The sequence below is a fragment of the Diadema antillarum genome, unplaced genomic scaffold (assembly GCF_040938485.1).
Source record: "Diadema antillarum isolate AM-2024a unplaced genomic scaffold, OU_Dant_1.0 scf00000057, whole genome shotgun sequence".
NCBI classification, from domain to species: domain Eukaryota; kingdom Metazoa; phylum Echinodermata; class Echinoidea; order Diadematoida; family Diadematidae; genus Diadema; species Diadema antillarum.
Genome location: NW_027270946.1, coordinates 2,432,354 through 2,457,334, shown reverse-complemented (window position 1 = coordinate 2,457,334; position 24,981 = coordinate 2,432,354). Strand labels below are relative to the sequence as shown.

Here is a 24,981-nt window from a genome sequence, read left to right as displayed (position 1 = left end):
AATTTTATCCGACAAGCGTTGATAAATTATAATTCACAATAAGTAATGGCCTATACATGTACAAGGTAATACAGAATGTGTGTTGATATGGTTGCTTTTATGTAATAATAGAGCGTGCTTCTGCTTTATATTATTTTGGAATAAGGGTCAATGAAATTTTACTTGGTCGTCCGCCGTCGCGCTATAAATCAATTCACTAATTGCTATAACCAGTGTGAACAAATTGTATCTACCTCCTTTTCAATATATATTATTTGTACTGTACATGTACGTACACTGTATTTTTATGTCATGCGAACGCATCCAACCATTCCAGATACAGCTGTGTAAGTGATATCTCCTGGGGACGAGGGTTACCTCTTGCGCTATTAAAGATGTGAAGAGCTGAAGTAACTTCACAATAGTATACAATGTATACCTCTTCGAGCCAAAAGCAGATTGTTTAATTGTATGTACAATGTATATGGAGCAGCTTTAGGCCTATGGGGCTGAAGACAATGTTAGTATTATGCCCCGCAATTTCAGCCAATCAGAATAGAGGATTTACCAAATGTGGTATAGTACGTGTACTGTATAGTGAATAGAGTGCTATCCTCAATTTCTCTTCAGTTCGGCCTTTTGTCCAATGTAGGTTTTCAAAATCAGAGTCGCTTCAATCGCTCTAATCCGGATAGTCAATGAATACAAGGGAACTCACAAAGCAACAGCCCGCAGACCCCAATCGTGTGCACGTACCAAACCACGTTTAACACACTAAGGAGCTAGTGGAAAGAGAACATTGCGATTTGAATTTTCGCTAGTAAAGGCTCATATCCTGAAAATAACCAGGGATGTGGGAAGAGAGAACCAGCAGAAACTTTACGATAAGGTCTCACACTAGGCTTTACATAATTATAGTACATGTAATTTACTTGTACACACTACTTGTCAAATTGTGTTACCACCAGTACTTGGCACTCTTCAAACAAAGTTTTGATGTGATATCAATTCGTAGGGAAATCAATACCAAATAAATGATATGCACATGTTTATTGCTATTACTGTTTGATAATACCTCTTGACAGTGTGGGATAGAACATTGCACTTGTTATGTTTATCCAACTTTGGAAGCACATGTATTAGCAATAAAGTGTGCAGGAGTGATCGAAGGTGCATTATTGTACAAATAAGCATGGATAATACATGGAGAGACAGAAGATCAGAAACAGAGAGGCAGAGACAGAGACAGACAAACAGACAGACCAGCAGACAGGAAAGGCAGGAGAGTGATCTGTTACCTATAGAGAATGTTGTAGATATTTTCTTATCATCATTTGTTGCATACAATGTCTAAACATGGGTGTCCACAGTGTATGCACATCTACGTATTTATCAAGCAATAAAATTTTATGATTTTCACCTTTACACACACGGACAGTGTTGATTCTTTTATGCGTATCCTATTCGTGTCTCCGCGCCACTGTTGTAGCATTATGCATGTATGCGGGTCTGAAGTAACCATGACTGTAGCTCCTGGAACCGATAGCCAATTGGAGGTGGTAAATTATGGAGCGCAATGTATACAAATACAAATACATGATAGAAAAGCATGCAGGCCTATTGAGTTACATGCATTATATAGGCCTATAACTATAAGTCAAAGCCAGCCAGTCAACGAAGTGCGGCAGGCTTTTGGAGAGATTGTGTGTGTACATGAATCACTTGGGGAGTTTTACATGGCATGCATAATCATTACGGCAGTCACTTATAATGTGTGTGTTTTTTCAGTCGCGAAAACTTATTTTGCAGTGTCAATCTACACCTGTTTCACTGTCCGAGCTTCAAACGTACATTTGCAAGGGTCATGTACGTAAACAGAAAAAGGTATCGACGGGGATACTCGTTACTTGATATTCGTTGGTAAAATGGCATCTTTCTATTCGTTGGTTAGCGTTCAGCCGTCAGGTGTGTGTTTTTCTTTTCGTTCTGTTTCAATCTTTTTAACATTTTACAATTAGATCTTATAGTGTCATAAGACACTGACCTAAATAAATGGCCGCATAAAGGTCTACATACAGAGTAAAGTTCAATCGTTTACTTTCATCACAGGGGAGTAGGCCACGGAAGGAGGGCGATTCACATGGAGAAATCTGCCATACTACATACGCAAATACATGTACAGGCACTGCTTTATTTCGTAAAAGCAAGGAGGTATAAGGCGAGCTGCTCGAAGAAGTCGTTCTTTTCTCATGCTATCTGTTTTATCTTATTTGAATACGAGAATAAAAACAACCTCCTCGGTCAGAGCATGAAGCTACAAAAGAGCTGACGTGCGTATAGATGTACATTTGTATTCAAATGCGTATGGTAGTACTACAATGTACTAGTAGGGTTTGTATCGCCATGGTAGGCTTATATTTTTCTAAAGATGTGGATCCACCAGCGTACCAAAAGGCGGTTTGCATGGATGTACAGGTATAGACTGCTGTATCATGCATGTACATACAATCACGGAGGTGCTTCCCTGATACAATATAAACATGGGGGCAGTTCATGCACCCATTTCGACGAGGTCCGAATGTTTACCCCTGTTACAGTCACTGTTATACTGTAGTTTTCATTCGGTGTACCAGTTTTAGTATCATGCATGTTCACAGTGAAGGCAAGCCCATTATGTCCATGCTTTAATCATAATGGAAAAAATGAGAAGGGAATGACATGCTTGCCGGTAACCCCGTCGCGGGGCGCTGTAACACAGTAACAGCGCCCCGAAGCAACCCATGCAATTTTAGGAAGCACTCAAATGCACTGCAACACGTAAACAACTCACCGCTCAAAAGGACACTTGGATTCGCAACGAAAAGCCACATGATATAAAACCATTATTGTTGAACAATAGAAACGACTATGTATTTCTCACCATTACCTCCGAAAACAAGATAAATAGTCATCTTTGAGACCGTCTAGTCGAGATACTGTCCATTCGCCGTTATGAACGTATCACGCAAATATACTGATCTGCGCATGCGCAAATGAATATTCATATTTTACGTCATCTGCCATAATTATGTACAATGTTGCTCGTATTTGGTTCTCGGTCTCATTTAATAAAGGACACTTGTTCGTACCAATACGATAGGTATCATGGAGTTCAAAGATGCTCTAAGTGAAGTAGAGGAGGATGCAAAAAGAATTAAGTTCAAAGTGGAGCAAATAGAAATTATCAAGAACGCAGTGAAACAGAATGACACCTTCCTAATGTTGCCAACTGAGTTTGGCAAGAGTGCTTGCTTTGGTTTCATCACCAAATCTTGGAAGTTGGATAAAGCAGGGCTGCACACTCACCCATTTTTTTTTTTTTCTGCCGGTCCAACCTGTCTCTGTCGGATCAGTAAATATCCATTTTTCCTCCCCATTTTTGTACTGGTCGGAACAGAAAATTTACTGGTCAACAACAACCTGAAAAAGCATTAACTGGCTTGCAAATTTATTTTCATGTTTTTGTCGACAATAATATTACCTCCCCCCCCCAAAAAAAAAAAAAATACATTTTGCAAATAAACATTTTGTAAACTCAAGTGCCTTGTTTACGGATCATTTTCTTGAGAAGGAACAAAAAGGAATCATTTGTGAATTGATTTGTTGATACGAAAAGGAAGTAAAAAAAAAAGAAAAAAAGAAGGGACTGAAATGCGGTTTTTAACTTTCCTCCGAAAATTTCTTCCCGTATCTTGGCGTTCTTGAAAGTACACTGCAGGGTCGAATTTGTAATGCTTTGTACTCCTATCTCTTCTTCGTGTATAGAACCATTTTAAAAGAATTGAATGTTTGTGAATCAAAGTGTTAAATGATTATGAACAAAATCAGATTGTATCAAATGCGTTTGTGACTTTTTGTCAACATCGGCGCACGTAGAGTAACACGCGTTACTTAAGTTCTGCGCTTTTCACATTTTTGGTGCTCAGCTGGATTGTAATGATTATATGAATTATTTTTGCTGTATAGTATTTTCTGATGCACGTGCCAGAAGGGGTTCTTTATTTTTCTCCCGATAATCTTTTCGCATTTGTGCATGCGCTCTTGAAAGGTATATACGGCAGCATACGGCATCAGGGTCAAATTCACGATTCTTTTTGCGCTTATTTCTAACTCAAATATCAGCGGGATTGTGACGATTTCATGAACTTTACTTCGGATCACTGTTCGGATGTAATCTGTTGTGATGAACACACCAGAATTGTTGACAATGCACCCTTTATTTTGCTCCGGTAATCTTTTCGCATTTCGTAAATGCGTCCTCTCGGATTAGAAGAAATGATACGGCCGAATTCATGATTCTTTTTGCACCTTTTGTTCTCCTCAAACTTCAACGGGATTGTGATGATTTCATGAATCATTTCGGCTGTAATTTTTATAATGCACGCACCAAAAGAGGTTTAAAATGTGTCTTATTTTTCTCCCGAATTTGTGCATGCGGTATGCGTTTTTGAAAGATACACAGCATGCAGGGCCAAATTCACGATCCTTTTTGCGCCTATTGTTTCCTCAAATTTCAACGGGATTGCCATGATTTCATGGATTATTATTCGGCTATAATCTTAATGATTCACGTGCCAAGAGGGGTTGAAAATGTGTTCTTTATTTTTCCCCGATAAAATCTTCGAATTTCGTAAATGCGTTCTTGAAAGATCATAACACGGCCGAATTCATGATCCTGTTTGCGCCTATCAATTTAATATCAGCGGGATTGTGACGATTTCATGAATTCCTACGGCTGTAATCTTTTACTTTGCACACACCAAAAGGGGTTGAAAATGTGTCCTTTTATACTTTTTACCGATATTCTCTCCCACATTTCGTAAATGCGCGTCCTCTCGGATTAGAAGGTATTCACGGCCGAATTTATGATTCGTTTTGCGCCTATATTGTCTCCTCAAACTTTAACGGCATCGCGGTGATTTTATGAATTATTTCGGCTCTAATCTTTTGTGATGCACACACCAGAAGGGTTGAAAAAACATTCTTTATTTTTCTCCCGAAAATCTCTTCGGAATTATTCATGCGTTTTTTGAAAGACAGTATTCAGGGCCGAATTCGATATCCTTCTTGCGCCTATCGTTTCCTCAAATTTCAACGGGATTGCCATGATTTGATATTCGGCTGTAATCTTTATGATGCACCACCAGAAGGGGTTGAAAATGTGTCTTTTATTTTTCCCCCAATAATCTCTTCGCACTATTCGAATATCACGATTTTTTGCGCCTATTTCTATACCTCAGATATCAGCAGGATTGCGATGATTTCGTGAATTCTTTCGGCTGTAATCTGTTGTGATGCACGCACAAGAAGGATTGAAAGTACATAGTTTTTTTTCCCGATAATTTCTTCGCATTTGTGCATGCGTTTTTGATAACCAACATGGCATGCAGGACCGAATTCAAGATCCTTTTCGCGCCTATAATGTTTCCGCAAATTTCAACGGGACTGCGATGATTTTATGATTTTTTTTAATAATTTTTTTCTCGTCACATTTTGTGCATGCGTTCTTGAAAGGTAAACAACAGGACAAATTTCGTTATCCCTTTTGTGCCTATCTTCATTATGAGACCATTCTGAAGGAATGAAATGAAAACAAACGCAATCAGATCTTTATACTGCTGTAATTTTTTCAATTTTTCTAAAAATCTGCACAAGTAAACTCGTTCTATCATGTCATCTGCCACGCTGCTGCAAAGCCGGGATCGGATCATGGGTTAAAAAAAGGCATGAGTGAAATGACCACAGAAATGCGTGCGCCTCTACGAATACATACTCCTTGTCTGATGGCATCACCGCCGATCGCAAGCAAACGAACGATGTAAACGCGTTGGGGAATACCGGCATGCATTTCAGCAGTATTGTACATACACGTATGTATAAGGCTTAAAAGGGTATTGATCAAGCAAGACAACATTAAAAAAAAAAAAAAGCCATGGGGAGCAATGGAATACAATCCCAATGACCATGTGGATGGATCTGAAAGGGTTAATTTCTAGTTTTTCATTAACCAATCCATTATGCCTTTAAGATGAAAGCCAATCTAAAATTTTATCAATTTCACGACAATGATAAAAAAAAATCCAGCAGAACAGTGCAAGAATGATAAAAATCGGATAAAAAATAAGGAAGTTATGACATTTGAAATTTCAAAAATTTTCAGAAGACACTTCTTGTCCCATTGCTATGAATGAATGAATGAATGAATGAATGAATGAATGAATGAAAATGAATAAATACTCAAGAGTCAATTTTATTTATCTGTATGTCACAGTACATAGAAATTTAGCTTCCAATTCTTCCAACTTGTTACACACAATAATTATGAAACACACACGCACGCGGACACACACACACACATACACACAATCAAACAGAAAGTGACAAGCCTGACAGAAAAAGAAAGACAGGAAGGATCTCCTCTCATGCGATAGAAGTCTTGGGGGGGGGGAAGGTCTCTCAATATTAATAATCAAACAATTCTCAACTATTGGAAATAAACAAAACATGTATGTAACAGAAGTGTATTCAATTCAAATCACAGTAGAAAATGAACATGAAGCAAAAATGAATATGAGTCCCCAAGAAGCAGAGCTTGTGAGTGGAGCCCATTGTGAATGTACAACATTTAATAAAACTATAATGTACAGTGTGAAAGGAAACTTGATCTACATAGATGAGACATCTGGGGCATTTCCTCTGCAGACTGGGGAAAAAAATAAAAAACAAAACAAAACATACCCTCTATCATGAAAATCACCTATCATTTTCTTAATCCTTCACATCTCCAGGTGTTCATTATGTGTGCACTTCCTTTATTGCAAATAAATAATGAACCACACATTCGAAATGCGCTTTAAAAACGAAATAAGTGCCGGTAGGCCCGATAGTAAATCATCGCCCAGCATGCATTCTATTTGTTACGTCTCATGAATATTCATTTCAGTTCTCAGCGAGCCGTCCGGTTTTTTTCCACACGCATACATTGCGTATTACAGTATGTGCTACGTTTTATCCATATTAGCGCATGCGCTGTGTAAGTCATACTACAATACGAAATGCGGTAGGACTATAAAAACCTCGGATAAACTCTTTCACAGGGCTCTCAAAACAGATCATATTGTAAATCGACTTCGCCTGCCGTGATTGTAAGTATCTTATCTAAGAGTAAGGCCACTAATTTCGGTATAAAACTCTCTATTTTGGTCTCTGGTCACGTAAATGCTTAGCCATATCAGGTGCTTCCGTGACAGGATAGGTTTGCTGTGCGACCCCTTTACGGTACGTATTTGTCCGTATGGGGTCGCTGCTGCGGTTAGCTTGCCGGCTACTGATCCTGAATGACTATCGTAACCAGTAAATTGTTCTGATCGTACTTGCCTTATTACTAGTGTCCAGTTAGTTATGCAAAATTTATTTTTGTACTTTGTAGTCTCTATATTATGAGGTTTGCTATGAATTTGAGTTTATCTTCACGAATTCTTTCTTGAAGTTTTGGTGGCTCTAAAAAGAGCCGTTGGGTTTTCCAAGAAACCGGCTACAAGTAGTCGATTTACTTGGAGGTGGTGTACTTGGTGACGGCCTTGGTGCCCTCAGACACGGCGTGCTTGGCCAGCTCTCCGGGGAGGAGAAGACGGACAGCAGTCTGGACCTCACGGCTAGTGATGGTCGACTTCTTGTTGTAGTGGGCAAGGCGGGAAGCCTCTGCAGCGATGCGCTCGAAGACATCGTTGACGAAGCTGTTCATGATGGACATGGCACGGCTGGAGATTCCAGTGTCGGGGTGGACCTGCTTCAGCACCTTGTAGATGTAGATGCCGTAGCTTTCCTTTCGCCTCCTGCGCCTCTTCTTGTCCCCGCTTGGCCTGGGGGCCTTGGCCTTCTTCGATCCCTTCTTTCCAGCAGCTTGTGCTTTGGCAGGCATGATTGGAGTTGTGATCAGAGTTGATCTGTACTTTGGCACGGCGAACAGACAGAATTTATATCGCGAGCATGCGATCCAAATTTGCCCGCGAATCCAGCGAACAAGCACCTGCTATGCAAATTGCCATTGCTGCTCGGCGTCGTCCAATCAGTAAACCCTAAATTTTGGCGCGCGCTCCGCCTACATGCAAATCACTACGCTTGACTCCAGGCAACCAATAGAGCTCGATTCGTTGCTACGTGATTGACTGGTTGTTCTGCGACGCTTGAACTGCGTCGTTCAAAGGAGGATCGCCTGGTATATTTCCTATTTTCTACTCACCTCCCCAGAAATACATAATTACATGTACTGTACATTATACATATACAGGTACATATAGCCTAGAGGAATGTCACGAATAATGATTATAAACAATGTATTCCTCTCTTTCATTTAACATTTATTGCAAATATGATTACATAATGTTACAATACATATTTTGAAGGCTATCAGTGAATAACAAAGAATATTGCAATTCTTATCAATTTTGCACACATAATAGATTTTGTTTGAAATGCATTCATCTTACAAGCGCATTTTGTTTTCAACTTCTTCATAAAATCATGACACATTCATACCTTTCTATACAGAATACTCCTGCGACAGACAGTATCAATTCACACAACTATATTACACGTATACTCAGTTCATGCAAAGTTTCAGGGCTGCCAACTCTCACTCATTGAGAGTGAGACTCACTCATTTTGGTCCTTTCTCACTCTAAAACTTTATTTCATTTGCATGCATTTCTATTGATCTCAAACATTTTGACTCATAGCATTGGCCTCTGGGAGTCTCACTCTCAACTAGTTTCCAATGTTGGCAGCCCTGAAGTTTCCAACGTTACGAAATGTGCAATTTAAATCAGGTAATTAATCGTTATCATCTTGGAAAATACAGCATATATCCTATCAACGTTAATTGCAAAAATATATACATAAATGTATTTAAAGGCAAATTTCGTGTAATATACTCGTTGAGTTTGCATGCAGTGTCGGTGAACGAGAGGATATGGATATCAGTGATTATTACAAACAGTGGTCTACGAAGGGAAAAACAGCAGCTGTCCATCTTGACGCGTGTGTAACAATAAACAGATACAGCGTAATAAATCAGAGGGGATGGAAGCCAAGTTGATAAAAATGACATAGAGGAATAGATTGTTGGCAAAGGGGTATAGAGAGTGTGGCTATATAATTCAAGAGATACAATTTCGGCAGCATGTCACCCCAACATGCATATCATAATACAGGTGTATGCATGTAGGCCTAAACAAATAATTTTGGAGTCAACTGGGCCTGAGCTTTCGATCCTAGCAGAATCTTCGCGATGGCCATTTTTTGTCTCAATTTTGCTGTAGGATCTAAAGCTCATGCCCCTTTTGACTCCATTTTATTCTATTGGCTCGCCACAGTTGAATAAGCAGTTTTCAGCAGCTTTTTCTGCATTCAAATAGATAATTATCATAGACACATGCACGTCTGATAACATACTGGGGTAGATCCAATATACGTTGATTGCAAAATATCATAAAGCGAAATGATGGAAAACGTAAAAGGAACATTTTAGTTGCACATTTTATGTACCCGCCTGCACGAGCTAGCAAAACCTCACTTGCCTGCATGTAAGGAATTGGTGGTGGACTAATATCAACTTGTCCGATGGCCCACATACAGACAAGATGGGATAATTTTCGCGCCCTTTCATCATTTTCGATGACTTCATATTAAAATTACTTATCAAAACAAATTCAGACAGGAAGTTATTGATCAATGCCGAAGAGGTATAGATAATCCAACACTCTTACAATTTTCAATGCATCAACAACTATATAAGTGGTGGAAATCCCTATAAAAAATCACGCTTCCAATACGTATTGTTTGAGAACCGGAGATTGTTCCGGGTGAGAACAAACGTGTGTTTATACACAATATGATTATGTCCCTCAAAGTGTGTTCAGTAAGCCAAAATAAGAATACTGACTCGTAACCAAATAAGGAAAACTAAGTAGACTGCAAACAGACATCTTAAGCTTCCGAAGAAAAAAAAAATAATAAAGTTGCTGTTCAAAAGTTCCAGACTCTATTCTAATAAACACAGGGATAGTTTAAACAGGGAGATGGGAAGAGCTGCTAACCCTAACCCTAACCCTAACGCTCTTCCCACCTCCCTGGTTTAAATAGGCCTAGAGATAGTTCGTGGATATATTTCGTGAAGTACACATCAAGCCGTTATCGTGTATCTTACCTATTTATGTACGACCATCATAATAATGACGACGTGCGCTGAGCTTCTGCACCTATTTTCAATCGCGAGTGTGAGGAAATACAATCTATCATGGGGAAATGTATTGAACTCAGAATCCCACTTTCAGTCATGGCAAACAATGTAAATAAATTCCAGTAGTAAAGATAATCGAAGACATCATTATGGTAACACTATCTATACGTGCCATGAAACAGAATATTTTGACACACAAGGTGAGGTAATCACACACTTAAAAACGAGTAAAGGAATTCACCAGTCCCATATCATAGTGCATTGAGAATGAGTGATTTACATACACATCATAGCACAGGAAGATCCCTTGAAGGCAAGAATCAGTTTTTATAGAGATTTAATAGAAATATAAAGAATACTTGAAATTCACGAAAGAGAAATGGTATTAAAAAAATACCGGTACATTATTTACACAATAACGAACATGGTTTCGTTGTATAAAGAGTTCTTCTTGAATGTGTAGGCATTAAATTTTGATGACGTGTAGTCTTTTACTTGACGTAATAGCGGTATGCTACGAGGTCGGTGGCGGGAATGCCAATGCTTTTCTTCCTGTTGTCTGTGTTTCGGGAGAAGAAGTAGCCGCACGTAGGCTTGCTTGTGGTTGCGAAAGGAGCGAGCGAGTTCAGAGCAACAAGAGGAATGTGCGCGTCCCGAGAGTGGCCGCGGGACGGAGGCGATCCCACCTCGGTGGAGTCACTTGAGGCCTGGTCATCGATGCCGACGACACCCGACGGTGACGTTTTGATCCTTGGGAGGGTGCCATCCGTAGATCTGCGATAAGAAGTTAATAATGAAGACGTAGAAGAAGTGAGGACTGCAAGCATGTTACATAATGGGGGGTCACAACCATAGCATGTGATGCATTCATACACAAACAGACCTGCATGTCATATAAGGAGTTCAATTTTTTTCATAAAAAAGAATATAAGATATTTTTACTTGAAAGCCTAAAGCCGGTACTCCCATCCGATGTACACGACTTGAATGCATTTTCTTTTTTAAACCCGATCAAAAAAGTATTGAAATGAAAAGTCAACTCTATCTATAATATCATTGCAATTTGACAGAAGTAGATTTATATATTTCTAGGTGAATTATATACCCCGTAATCGTATTTAGCTATTTGATATTAAAGTGATAGTGATACATTTCGAACGAAAAATTACCTGATATTCGAGAGAAAAAAGGAGTTCGTGTCGCTGATATTCAGTCACTTATAGATTTAATGTTGTATTTATAGTTGCAATGAAATACACGATTGGTACAATGAAAAAAAAAATGTTAAAACACTCTAACAATCTACTTTGTCGCCCTTGTACAAGTAACTCAATATTGACTCTTGCCAGAGGAGAGCTTTCTCAATGAAAGTATTTGTTTGAAAACGCACTTGAGGGTCTGCGATCGATGCCAGTTTGCATAATAGATTTCATGAAACATGTGTCAATGCAATTGATCAATTCCTTTCCCAGCGTCCATGTTCCGTGCGAGTTGTTTGCGCTCACCCAACTGCATCTTCTTTCAAGGCCTAAATGTAGAATACCCGATCAACCGTTTCGGCTATACTTTGATGGTTGTCACTAGCTAATAGCTGTCAAACAGGCATCCCTATACTATATCTATAGACCCAGTTTCGCTGATGCTAACGTTGTATTCAGATGTCACAAATTCATACAGACGATGCAATATTTGCGCCCAAGTATATCTTGCGCAGAAGAGAGAGCGGCGTTTCATGCAATGATAAACCCCAATTTATGTGCTCTTGTTCGATTTATTAATATTACGCAGTTAAAAATCAAGAGAAAACTCATTTACTAACACGCTATCGTAGACCTTTAATACTGTATCATGCACTCAACATAATGAGTTCAGGATGCTTAGTTTACCATGCTCATAGAGAAACAACACTAAACTTCTCGTGTATTGAGCATGGGGAAACCATCATCTTGCAAAATGTATGCATGGTACCTGGTTGGCATACGCCATTATTATTTTGATCGTTATACCTGTCTGGCTCGCGTGTCAACGGATTGTCATTTATTACAGCATTCTATGAAAATTAATTAACTGTTCACTTCAGTTACCGTAGATATAGTCATGGTATAGAAAAACAAGAACAAATGAAATATAAGGACTTCTATAGAGGGTGGGCAATCCAGCATTGTCCTGTTGGTCGGACAGTAGGCACGTCCCTATAACGCACAAGGAGCGACAAACCAACGTTCATTCGGTTCCTCGCTAACCTACAACCCCCCCCCCCCCCCCCAAGTGGTCGTCTTCTCTGCAAGTGAGTACCTGACTTTTCGGGAAAAGGGGTATATATTTTAGGAACAAATCCCGAAAAGATTGTCGAATTATAGGGGGTTCTATATGGGTTTTTTTTCCCCGAAAAATTTCTATTGGGGGTAAAGTTTTGAAATCTTTCCCCAACAATCCTGAAAGAGTGTCCCGATATAGGGTAAGTTTCAAATCCTCGAAAAAAATCCGAAATATACGTGCATGTACAGGAGGAGTGGGACTTCTTGGTTTTTGCCCCGATTCCCCTATTGTGCTTCATGCACTGTGTATATTTTGTTACAATGCATGCCGGCTGGCCTTCTTTTCGCAGGAAAGTAGGGCCTACATCTTCTCTTGTATATTCAGCATGAGATCACAAAGTCCCTAAAGATATTCTTGTTAGGGAGTGCTGTTGTGGACACTCTTTACCTCGTCATTCTCGGTTCCTTCATTCAAAGGATAATTTTGCTAGCGAGTTTCCTTCCAAAAATCTGTGATAGATCATATAGGGTGATTTTAATGGTTTCCTTTCCAAAATCCCCCGTAATTTCCATCCTCAAAGGGAGTATCTCTAAGAATCAGGAGCAAGCATGTGTATGGTTGACCGCCTGAGTGGGGGATACAGTCAGTACGAATACGATCGGGAGGAGAGACGATATACAATATTACAATATTACAAGATTAACACTGTCAGCCGGGTTGTCACACCGCTCTTTCAGTTAAATGTAATGGGCTTTGATTTTGTCATATTCGGCTTATGCATCTCATAATCCTTCATAATTTCTCATTCGTTACAACTGCAAATTTTACATTTAAAAAAATGATTTCATTATATGACAGTCTGCGTCCTAAAAGCAGTGAAGTATTGCTTCTATATAGATTCCTCACATTTCACATGTGTTAATTCTGTTCAGTTTGTATTCAACAATTTGCATGTACCCTCAATTATTGATATGTTTATATCATGTATGTAAATATGGTACTTACATGGACCATTAAACATACCGAACTAAACCAATTCGTTATTGGTAACCTGCTGGTATAATTATCGGTTGCACAGAACCAGAAATTCATACACAGATAACTATGTAGTGGCGTCTTGACACATTGGTTTTGGGTGGATCATTAAATATATATCATAATGAATGATTACTAGTCTATGTTAGAAGCTCAACAAAAAAAAAAAAAAAACACGACATGAGGGACTCATATAACCAGCTTGCATGCAACAAATCGTAGCAACTGACCGGTTTCCAAGCTGAGAGTGGATGTTGCTCGGTCTGACTGGCGCGAGGACTTCAGTGGTAGTCAACACCCGCGGCGTCGAACCCATGCTCGATGATCCAGACGACGCACCGGAGAAAGGTTCCCGCATGAACCTGCTCCAAAATGCTGGGTTTGGCAGATTCCCGGTTACGTACTGGTCTCCTAGGGGCACGAGATCTGATTTACGGGTTCCGTAGAAGCTCTGGTTAATTTGTCCCTGGAATCCTGAGTTAGGCATGATGACTTTTGATGATACTTTGCAAGTGCAGATGTCCTAGATATAATAAAATATCTTGCGCACAGTGTGATCTGCGAAGAGGGGTCGTGGTTCTACCGATGCGTTGGAGATGCTCTTTGACAAAAGCTGGATAGTGCTTCTTCAACTTTCCAAATGAAATATCCCTCTTTCTTTTCTTTCGCTCTGGATGGCCACAGGGATATGCCCCTAGATTTTTGTATGAAAGTGTGCATCTAAAGATGAGATTGTGGCAATTAGACCTACACTGCGAGGGGGCCCGAATTTAATGTACTTCTGTTGATTTAGTGGGTTTGTAGCGTATTGTTTAGCACAATGATACTTGGCTAGACTATTGTCAGTGGCGCGCGCAATACCTGTGTAACGCGCACACAGACAGGTTTGCTAGTCTTTGTATGCAGACCAGGTTAGAAACTCTAAGCCTCTTAGTGCGGTAGTGTTTCAAAAGAATAATTTACTAAAGGTCAACATATCTCTTTCATCTCCAATAACAAACATTTCAAAGGTACCGATGCAAATAAATTCACGTTTTCCGAACATTTGATGAATTTGAATTTGAAAGGTATAGCAATATTACTGCGGAATTTAGACTAATCTGTCAAGGCCCCATTGTTGCCAACGAGGGAGCGTATCGTTACTACCTTATTATGCATCATTGGGCTTACTCCACTCAGCCGAGGGGGTCTCTATTTTCATGCTAATGACGATCACTTATTTATATAATTGAGAACACACTAAACTTTCGATCTGCTATACCCACTCTGTTTAATGACAAAGCTGATCGATCGATTCTGTATTTGTTATTCTTACGAAGACCACGCCACTGTTCTTGACTTGACTAGAGATCTAAGTTTTGAGACGCCATTAGCCACACCCCCACAAAGAAGGCACAAACAAATTATTGGTACATTATCGGAACGTCTCTTCCCTCAACCGTATAGACTGCATTCTTCATTCAACAGGCCAGTGGGCCTATCAATTTTTATTTATGATATTCAACATAACAATTCTTATTCCCTTTCCTTCTCCTCCTCTCTCCTTCTTTCTCTCTCTCTCTCTCTTCCATAATTATGATTTTTTTTTTCCTTTCCCTCAATCTTGCGAACAGACTACACGGGGGAATACAATGGCTCTACCATGTCAATGTCTACCTATATCTTACGGATATGACATTATGCTCAACTGTTATCTGCGCATAATCCGCGCTTCATGATTATGACATCATAGATGATATGCGCGTTTCATCTTTCGTCTTCTCCCCGATCACCATGCTGGCATGTTGACCACTGATGTAAATTCAGTCCACAATGTATGAACAGGGAGGGGGGAACGTATAAGAAAGACAGCAAGATAATAACAAGAAGATGAATGATTTCACTACTATTTTTCAGACGCGGTAATGCAGATTGATGATAGTACAAGTTTCAGAAAAGCATTGTGAAGGAGAAAACATGGAGACTCTGCCGAAATGATCGCTGTACCAGCAGAGGTTCGAATCTGGGACCCACCGGGTCCTCCATTATACACTGCCCTCGTATCTCGCACCGTACAGTCCACCGACCTCTTCGGTCCTTACGGGGAACCCAAAACAACCCACCACAGTGTCGCGTAAGTACAGAAAAATATTTTGTCAATTTTTGTGACAGATTGTTATAGAACTATGAAGTGATCTTTTATTTGGGTTCAGTTACATTTACATTCATCCTCGTATCGAAAACTGTATGAATGTTATCTTTTATTTCTAGAGGATGATTAACAAACATGTTCGTTTCATGGGGTTTCAATTATACGAATGTTATAAAAATCGAATATTTTAATTTTTAAATTATATCGCGTATCTGTAAATATGGTAAGTGAGGTGATGGATGGTGATTTCTGTTTTATTCATCTCTATTGTGCATGTTGCAGCATAAGTAGAAGCCGTAAAATTTGCATCTTGATTTGCTCCTTGCGATTATAATTGCGTGCAGTGAAGTGTTAATTATTCAATACTTCTATGGCTCTCTGCATTTGGCAGAGAGATATCATATCCTTGAATATTATATTCTTGCTAGACTATCTCACTATCTCCAGACTAATACAACACTAAGTAAAAGAGGCACACGAGTATGACACTATAGGTAAAAACGACCCACTAGTGAGTTTGGCATTACGTCATGGGGCCTAATGTATCGGTCTTGTGGGCCTTGTTTGCTCAGTGATGAACTCATGATGGGCCTTACATTATTTGCTTAATGTCGAACTCATGTGATGTATGACTCGTGGGCTGTGTAGGCCCTCGTGGGCTGTAGGACTTATGGGCTGTATGATTCGTGGTCTGTATAACTCGTGGGTGTCGAACTCGTGACGTGCACCTGTCACCCCTTGCTGCAGAATTTGAATGCTTTTGATTGTGAAGTGATTGATTGTTTAGTCTTGCGCTCGCAAAGAACATTTCATTTTCGTGCATAAGAAACAAATACAAACAAACCAGGTGGGCATGAGGGGACAGAATAAAATGAGCAGTTCATGTATTCAGTGCCTCGTATAACAAAACATTTCCCTGATTTCCATAGCAGATCTCCAAGTTTAACCCAGAGGAAAGTCATCCGTTTGAATTTCGGTGTAAAATCATCATAATATACAACTTGAAAAGGAGTTAGTTACAGATACACGTACAGTGTATAGAGTCAATGCCGTACGGCGTAATACGTTTACCTTCGATGTCGTGAAGTCCTCCGATTCTTTCCGAATGTTGTGCTGACGTGTATACAATAATACACATTTTTCCTTTTGTTATTCCGACATAGTATCGGTCAGCATGCACGATTATTTGTTGTACCGAAAAGGTGGATGGCGTGGAATTTAATATGACTGGAAGCACGTGAGCATTCGTCATTATGCCCCATCCCGGTTGTTTTGTTTTCATTTTGTTTTGCTGAAAGGTAGTCTACCGGTTTTCAAATACTTTTTCTATATTGTGTTAATAATAATAACTAAAAGGATAAGGAATATAATTATTGATGTATAGGGGATAAACAGGACATTGTCTACAGAAGATAAATGCATCAGACATAAGCACAAACTTTTACAACTTCAACAGTGAGTCATTTATTTGCATTCTACCAGAAGTATATCATTTCAATTAGCAACTCTGCACTAAATTACACTTCGATAACTAATTGACATTATCATTTGACTACACGTAAATTATTACAATAAAACTTCACTCTTTACGCAAAATGCTCCAAACAGACGTACAGATGACATCATGTATTAATTAATACGTGATTATCATCAAAGTATAAGCACTCAAACTAAGTCAGTTAAACAGGTAACCCGATTCCAAAACATATAACAAAATTTTAACGAGACAATTTGGCAATATTGTCCAGAATTACAATGTTCGCATGCAAACGTCTTTACTTTCAAAACGTCGTTTAGCAGTCAGATACACCCTTATCAAATCTAATTCAGACCAACAGATCGTTTTGATTTAATGCATGTACATTCTTAATATCGATATACATTCCCTCTATTGTCCCCTTTAAATACTTGATCTTTAATTAGAAAAAAGGAGCTCCACGTCATTAGTTTATCCTTTAATTGGCATAATCATGTATACATCACTACACTTACGTGTATTCTGCCTTTTTTTTTCTTTATTTTTTTTATTGTTTTCCACTGATCATAACCATCAGTTTACATCTACCTGTAAAGATTGTATTGTGTTCTGATTTCTCGATAAGAATACAACACAAAAAACTTTACACTTTAATTGTATCTAGACATCATATTTCACATATTTCATATGTACCACAGGAATTTGTTCTGCATTATGATTAAAGTGAGTCGATTTGGAAACGATTATAAATATACAATGTTTCTCAAATCTAAAAGAGCGCACATCAACGCAGCGATATGACTACTACTTTGTTTCGATTTGTTTTTGCAACTGTTTATGCAACCACTGTGTAACGGTACCGAAATACTGAATAAACATGTAAATCATTTCAGTGGAAAGGCGTGTATGCATTAAGTGTCAAAATGATGCAGAAGGGTGTTTTCTTGTCAGGGTAATGGTTTAAAGTTTTCAAATCTGGAAGATATAACACGTGTGCTGCGATATTTTTTTCCCACAACCTGACTGTAACATCATTCAATTCCCTGTAACATACACTGCAATATCAGCCCGGTCTCTTTTCAAAGAGTTTCCAGAAATAATCCAGGTGGTCTTAAAATATCTAATCACCAATTCTCGTAGATTGCCATCCCCTACCCAGTGGTCTTTATAATATTGTCTGAGGCAAACTTTTTAGACAATTCTGACCCGAGATCAGGGCCCCGTTTCATAAAAGATGTAAGCGAATCTTGCTGGAATGGCAACTTTCAATAGCAACAGTCAATCAGGAAGCTGAATTCTTGTTATTACCATGACAATTGCCATTCCAGCAAGAGTTGTTATCATATCAAATTTTTATGACAGGGGCCCAGGCGACAACATTTTCTCGGCCTGCGAGAGGGAGAGTTCATACATCAGCAGTGGCGGATCCAGAGGGGGCGCAAGCGGTGCACACCCCCCTTATTTTTTGTTTTAAAAAAATGAAATGAATCCCGGAAGTGGCACCAGAAATATTAGTTGCGCCCCCCCCCCCCCCCCTTTACAGAATTCCTGGATCCGCCCCTGCATCAGTAAACCGGTGGGCTACAAGGCAAATCAAACTTTCTTTCTTTCAAACTTATTATTCATTGTTGGAGGCAGATTCCACCTGTGGTCTCTTTTGTGGCGTTGAATCAACATCACGATGACGAGTAATGCTTCCTAACAATTGGCAATCATTGGTATGTGCACCGATGTTGGCATTTCCTCCCGATCTATGCTTTTTCAAACGATTATTTCGTCTTAAATCAAGAATACATCGTGGTCCATTGATTAATTATATATCAGGACCAATTTCTAGTGATCATAATAGCCAGTGTTTGATGATGGTGGACTACACGCACTGCAACTGTAACGCACTTTGTGACTGTTTGATGTTGTTTTCACAGTGAATCTACGTGTATAGCCTTCAAAACAAACTGTGTAGCAAGTTTCACTTCATTTTCATCAGCCATCTTAGCTTTCCAGCAAAAATGGATGATTGGTTTCTGAGTCAAAGTCTGACATGCCAACAATCACATGCCTGCAGTGGTTGGAGCGGTGACGCACAGGTACCCAAAGTTAGGGGGAATACCCATTCTCATTTTCCGATGTTCCGTCGTCCTCGTGAAGAAGTACCCGCATGTTGGCTTTTGGAAGGACGAGAACGGTACCATGGAACTGTGCGCGGCGCCGCGACCAACGCTCGGCAAGTTCAGACGCGGTTGCGACGCGGATTGATGTGCGTAGAAGCCCACTGGCGTCACGGGAGCATTCGGGCTAGGCATGGCGTTGATGGTAGGTAGCTTGATGCTATGTATCTTCGTGATGGTCGTCTGTCCGCTCGTCCGTTGCCATGATAACTGGGAAGGATCCTGGCTGTAGAGACGGACCAGTTCCATTACGTTGTATTTATTGTCGCCATAGGTGTTCTGAGTGTAGTTGATTGTAGGGCGAAGTTCGAGCGTTGACATCGGCATACTGGACGATTTAGCTGTAGAGAGAGGTTGACATAAGATTACATTCTTGCGTAAATCCATCGTAAGATATTTTGTTGGTTCAAACATTTAATTACAGATTACAATTCGCAGATCATGATACACATGTCATGATTAGCTAGGGTAAGCGAGCAAAACATGGGGTAACACTGAACAGGAATAATCTTAAAAGTTCATTAACAAGGTTTGGGGGGCCTGAATGGTGGTAGGTGCCTGGAATATCCTCTCTTGAGTTGCGTAGAGCGGAAATGATTTGAAATGGGGGCGCGATCGCATTGATATTGGTGCAGGCTGGTTCAATGCTTTTCTCAGCATCAAGATATATAGGGCTTATACGGAAAAATCAATATAGGATATCGTTATGCCAAGTGAAACGATGCACTTATATGGATCGAAAGAGATCTTTAACCATGCAGAAAAAGTTTACCAGAAGTCAATGGTAAGAGTAATCGTAATCCAAATCAGAAAAGGAAAACCCGAGGGACAAAAAATTGTTTGTAAATATATATTCACTGTGCATCATAGAAAGTAAGATTCCATCATGTCAAGAAAAAAGGGGGGGGGTGTCGAGGGAAGGATCAGGGAGATGATTTCGTCTCATCTCCCTGGAAGGAGACAATGTACACTCCTTGGCCCGAATTCACGAAGGTGGTACAATTGAAACCATGGTTTAAACCATGGACAATTTGTATGGAGCGCCAAGTGTCGCATGGCCTACTTCGTTACGAAATCACAACATTTCGTCGACGAAAACAATGATCATTTTGTTAACGACTCAAATGAACATTTCGCCAACAAAATGGCCATTTCGTCGACGAAATGACTGATTTCGTAACGAAACTATAGGCCATGCGACACTTGGCGCTCCATACAAATTGTCCATGGCTTAAACCATGGTTTCAATTGTACCCACTGATCTCCCCTCTTAGAGGGGAGATCAGTGATTGTACCACCTTCGTGAATTCGGGCCAATATGTGTCAATGCTCGTTACAGACTTGACCGAGCATCATCACTTAATCAATGTGCTGCTGTTCACTGCATTGTATGTAGATGAGCGTGTTGTTTCCCCACAGCAGTTCACCAAAAAAAAAAAAGCAAAAGGGACCGGGATCATGTCTGATCCTCGATACGTGTGTGTGTTATTATGAGACTAATAAATTGGGCCATTATCTATTAGTTTCTGAATCGTAGTTATTGTTTTCTTTCATGACACACGTCTATAACAGCTACAAAAATTACACAATCTTCCTATGGTGACGGTTACTTAATTGACAATACGTCTGCAAGAACGATTTTTTTTTTTTTTTTGGGGGGGGGGGGAGGGGACTGCCGGAAATTTGTCATGTTTGTCAACGTCGTTTTTCTTTGTATTTTTAGATAGAAGCACCTGACCTGATTTGTAATTTCAGACAGCGATAGTTACAAGTGATGGCAAACGTACGCAACAAGATTACTACACGTGTGCATTTCTTGGATCCGAAAGATTTAGATTCCTTACGCCCTGTGATATTCACATTTTTGTCGCAACAAAAGTAGAAATCATTATAACATTTATTTTCCTTACGTCTTGCAACTACACGTACGTCCCGAATTCGGCCCAGTTATGAATTATTAGGTAACATTATTATTATGTAAAAGTCCGGTCAGGTCGCACAATATAATATATCATTATCATTATCTTTTATTTGATATCAACGCTGAATGCGTAGTGCATAGACTAAAAAGTGAAGACTAACATTCCTAACCCTTGCAAAGTAGGCCCTATTTGTAAGTGAAAAGCGTTCAACCATCGGGCCTACGTAACGCTCTATGTGATCTTGGTCGTGTAGTGCGTAGGGGACTAAATGAAAAAACTACAACCTCTGATATGTAAAAAACAAACAAACTACAAAATATACAACCATACTTAATGGCAACGATTATGAAGTGTAACTTGAACAACTTGTCGACACGTACCACACACGTACATCATGTTCAGGTGTAAGTAAGCCTATCTATATACGGTTGTATCTACTTATTGCATGTCTTCTATAACAATGACATCGTCTTTACCATGCAGACATATTCAATGACCCATTGCAAAAGGACCCATTGCTGTGGTCAGATCGAATACGTAAAGGTTGCAAATATATATAGATATTAAATAGGCCGATACGTACCTTATGCTTCCAACTCCAAGACGAAGTATTGATAGCGGTTGGTTTTCGGTTGACCCTTGCCTTGTGGTCCTCCCGTTGAGAATCAGGTGTAAACAAGTGTTCCGCTTTCACTTGTAAATGAGATTCAACTTGACTGGACCATTCCTTAACAGTGGCTGTCTCCAGTGTAGCCAAAAAGTCGTCGTCTTTCCTGTTTTCTAACTTTCTTCTCGGAAAGATAAACTTGAAAAGTAAATGGGCATAAAAGAAATGAACAAATTTCTGTGTTCTATATTCGTTGAGTGAACGGCCCTGCTTGCTTTTGTGGGTGTATACCACGCGTGTAGTATTTGTGTTAATGGCTTTAGAAGTCAGCGAAGATTGCGGTAATCCGTAAGCCCACTCCTGGAAATAAGAGTAACAAGACATTTATATACGAGAGTATTGCGTAGAGTTCCTCTCTTTCCAGGTGGTGGTTTATAGCAATGCAAAGCTTCACCGGTTACCGGGAGACAATCGGATTTCTGCCACTGACAGAAGATTAAGAGTGGTGCCCTATCATTTCTCGTTTAGTTTCCACACATCAATACGCGAACAGCTCGTCGCAGAGGTGCAACGATTTGATATTTACCACTATAACACCTGTTTACATGCTGTGCAGTCTTGTCGATTGGCATTCGATTCTTGGAGAGTTCGCTTTTCCGGGTTAGAAGGTCGAAGTCCAAATCGGTGACGACCTGAGAGTGCAAATGTCAGCTTTTACTGCTGATGTTGACGTATAGCTGGTGAAAAAGAAAAGAAAAGAAAGAAAGGAAAACATAGACATCTTCAAGACTTACAGCATCGTGCCGTAATACACCATTGCGGGCGCAACGGTTGCTAATACGATACTTCTCTGAATGTATATTTACATGTAAGCACTTCAATTCATATGTTTGCATCTATAACACCATGGACCCTACTTATGATGACACTAAAGAGAGTTGAACCCTAAGAGTAGGATTATGTAGATTGAGTGGATGCAGAAATGTTAGTAGGAGTAGGACACATCAGTGAGGTTTGAGGGAAATCGGACAATCCGCTGAAAAGTTGTGATTTTGAAAGTTTCCGCAACACAATTGCTTGGTGATTAGACTGCAACAATTCGTGATGTGACTGGACGACAACGATATAAAAGAAAATAGATATGATTCAATGTTCATTTTCGGTTTTTCTACCATAATGGAAGACCTCTAAACTTTCCCTTTCAGAAGGCAGGGAAAAGTGGAAGGAATTTGTACTTTTCATTTTTTTTTTAAAGATTAAACCTCGTAAAACTTACTCTAATCATTAGATTTTCTTCACACATCATTGTCCTGTGATATCGCGCATGGTTGTAGTGTTCTAGGGATGTTCATACCAAAACTTTAAAAACGCAAAACTTTTGAACGAATCCTCCGATTTCCTCAAACCTAACTGATGTGTTCTTTAAAATATTTCTGCACTCATCCAATCCATTTATTTATATTTGGGCCTCATTTCCCGTTAAAATATTTGCACTGATTTATTAGTGAGTAATTATACATGCCCTGTATGTAACTGAATAATGAATGATTCTAAACGAATGCAAACACGATTAGTAAAATGAACATCACCAAACGCATCTTCAGTGCTGATAACTCGACCACGTACATAGCACGTATAATGGGAACAGCTGCAAGAGGCAACTATTTGAGCCCTCTATTGACAGAAATTATACAGGCACACAGCGCTGTTGCCTCATTGGCACTGAACCTGGGGCCCCCAGTGCTGGTTACGGTGCTGTTTCTGTTTTTCCCCATAGTTTGGTATTTTGCAGTAAAAGATAAAGGAACCTTTAGCATTTTTGCAAATATTACATTGTTTACCTAGCGTAATACTATCAGAATTCATCAGGTTAGATACTTCTTTTGTGGATGAATAATTCCAGCTGATTATTTCATCTCATGAATGCTGAAGGAAGTACATTTCCCGTTGGTTCACTCAAAAGCCCCGAAAAGGAGCTGAAATCGAAAATTTATTACCTAATACCAAAGCTATCTAATGACGCAACTGCGAATTGCTGATGACTCTGATGACAGAATCAAACTGAAGTGAATGATTTATGCTCAGAAATACAATTGTAATAAGCCTTGATCAGGTGTGAAGTTTTGTCAGTCCTCAATAAACTCCATCTCTCTTCCTCCACCGCCCCTCTCTCTTTGTTTCTTCCTCGTTCTTTGTCAACCCTTCCTCTTTCATAACTTGTTTTTCAGTTTATTTGACTATTTACTACACTTCCATTGTCTCGATGTATATACATTGTTTCGCTTATACTGTTTCACGTCTTTCTTTGACGTATTCATCTTGGCTATAGTTCCATTTTTTCTGCGCCTCCGTCCTTCTGTCTTTGTTCAGACTGACAATAACAGCCCAGCAACTAAAAGATAATTCTGTTCTCTCATCCTTTCTCTGCGATGCTAATCTTCTACGCAATTCTCACTTGGAACAAAGCTTTTAAAGGAGATCGTTCAGTCATCTTGAAACGAGCAACAAAGCAACAAAGGCTCTCCAATTTTCGTGCCTCCAGGGGCCTGCTCGTCGCTCCCTCCTGGTCGATAATTCGGAGTTGTAAAACATAAAGAGGCAGAGCGCCGATGTCGTAGGCAAATCGATTTTCATCTCTTCTTCGGTTGAAATACCTCCACATATAAAATCCGTCAATAATCTAAAAGCGCCTTAGTGGCCCACTTTGCAGGATGTCTGTAATGTCAGATTCATCTATCGCGGTTACAGTTGTTGCTCATTCACGTCGACGTGTTTCGATATGTTTCGATACGAGGTCGGAGACTGGTGTCGTCTGGTGTGAGTGCCCTAAGCTAGAAAGCAACCATCTCAGGTTCTTTCGATTGGAAATTCATCATGGTTAACTTGTGATACTCCATTCACATCGAGAAAGAATCGTCGAGATCCCTGATGTGCACGACATGCAACACAATATACAATGATGTTTGTCGTGGTCGGTGACATCCATATGGATATTTGGTGAAATCGAACCCCGGACATTTCCCTGACAACTCCAGCTGCTGGAGTGCTGGAGGAGCCTTGCTCTCTCACCTCACTGACACTTGCATGATTGTCGCGACTGTTGTAAATATTTCCTCGGTTAAAC

General features: G+C 39.7%; 2 protein-coding genes across 2 annotated transcripts; both read right to left on the bottom strand.

Moving 5' to 3' along the window:
* Positions 1–7,516: 7,516 nt before the first annotated feature.
* Positions 7,517–7,953, bottom strand: LOC139715860 (late histone H2B.L3). The gene has a single exon (XM_071627394.1). It carries the CDS (start codon positions 7,937–7,939, stop codon positions 7,568–7,570), a length of 372 nt encoding a protein of 123 aa, XP_071483495.1. The 5' UTR covers positions 7,940–7,953; the 3' UTR covers positions 7,517–7,567.
* Positions 7,954–10,749: 2,796 nt separating this feature from the next.
* LOC139715859 (uncharacterized) lies at positions 10,750–14,039 on the bottom strand. Its single transcript, XM_071627393.1, has 2 exons — positions 13,783–14,039; positions 10,750–11,032 (listed from the first exon to the last, which is right to left on the bottom strand). The coding sequence occupies exons 1-2, from the start codon at positions 14,037–14,039 to the stop codon at positions 10,750–10,752; spliced, it is 540 nt and encodes a 179-aa protein (XP_071483494.1).
* Between the last annotated feature and the right edge of the window lie 10,942 nt (positions 14,040–24,981).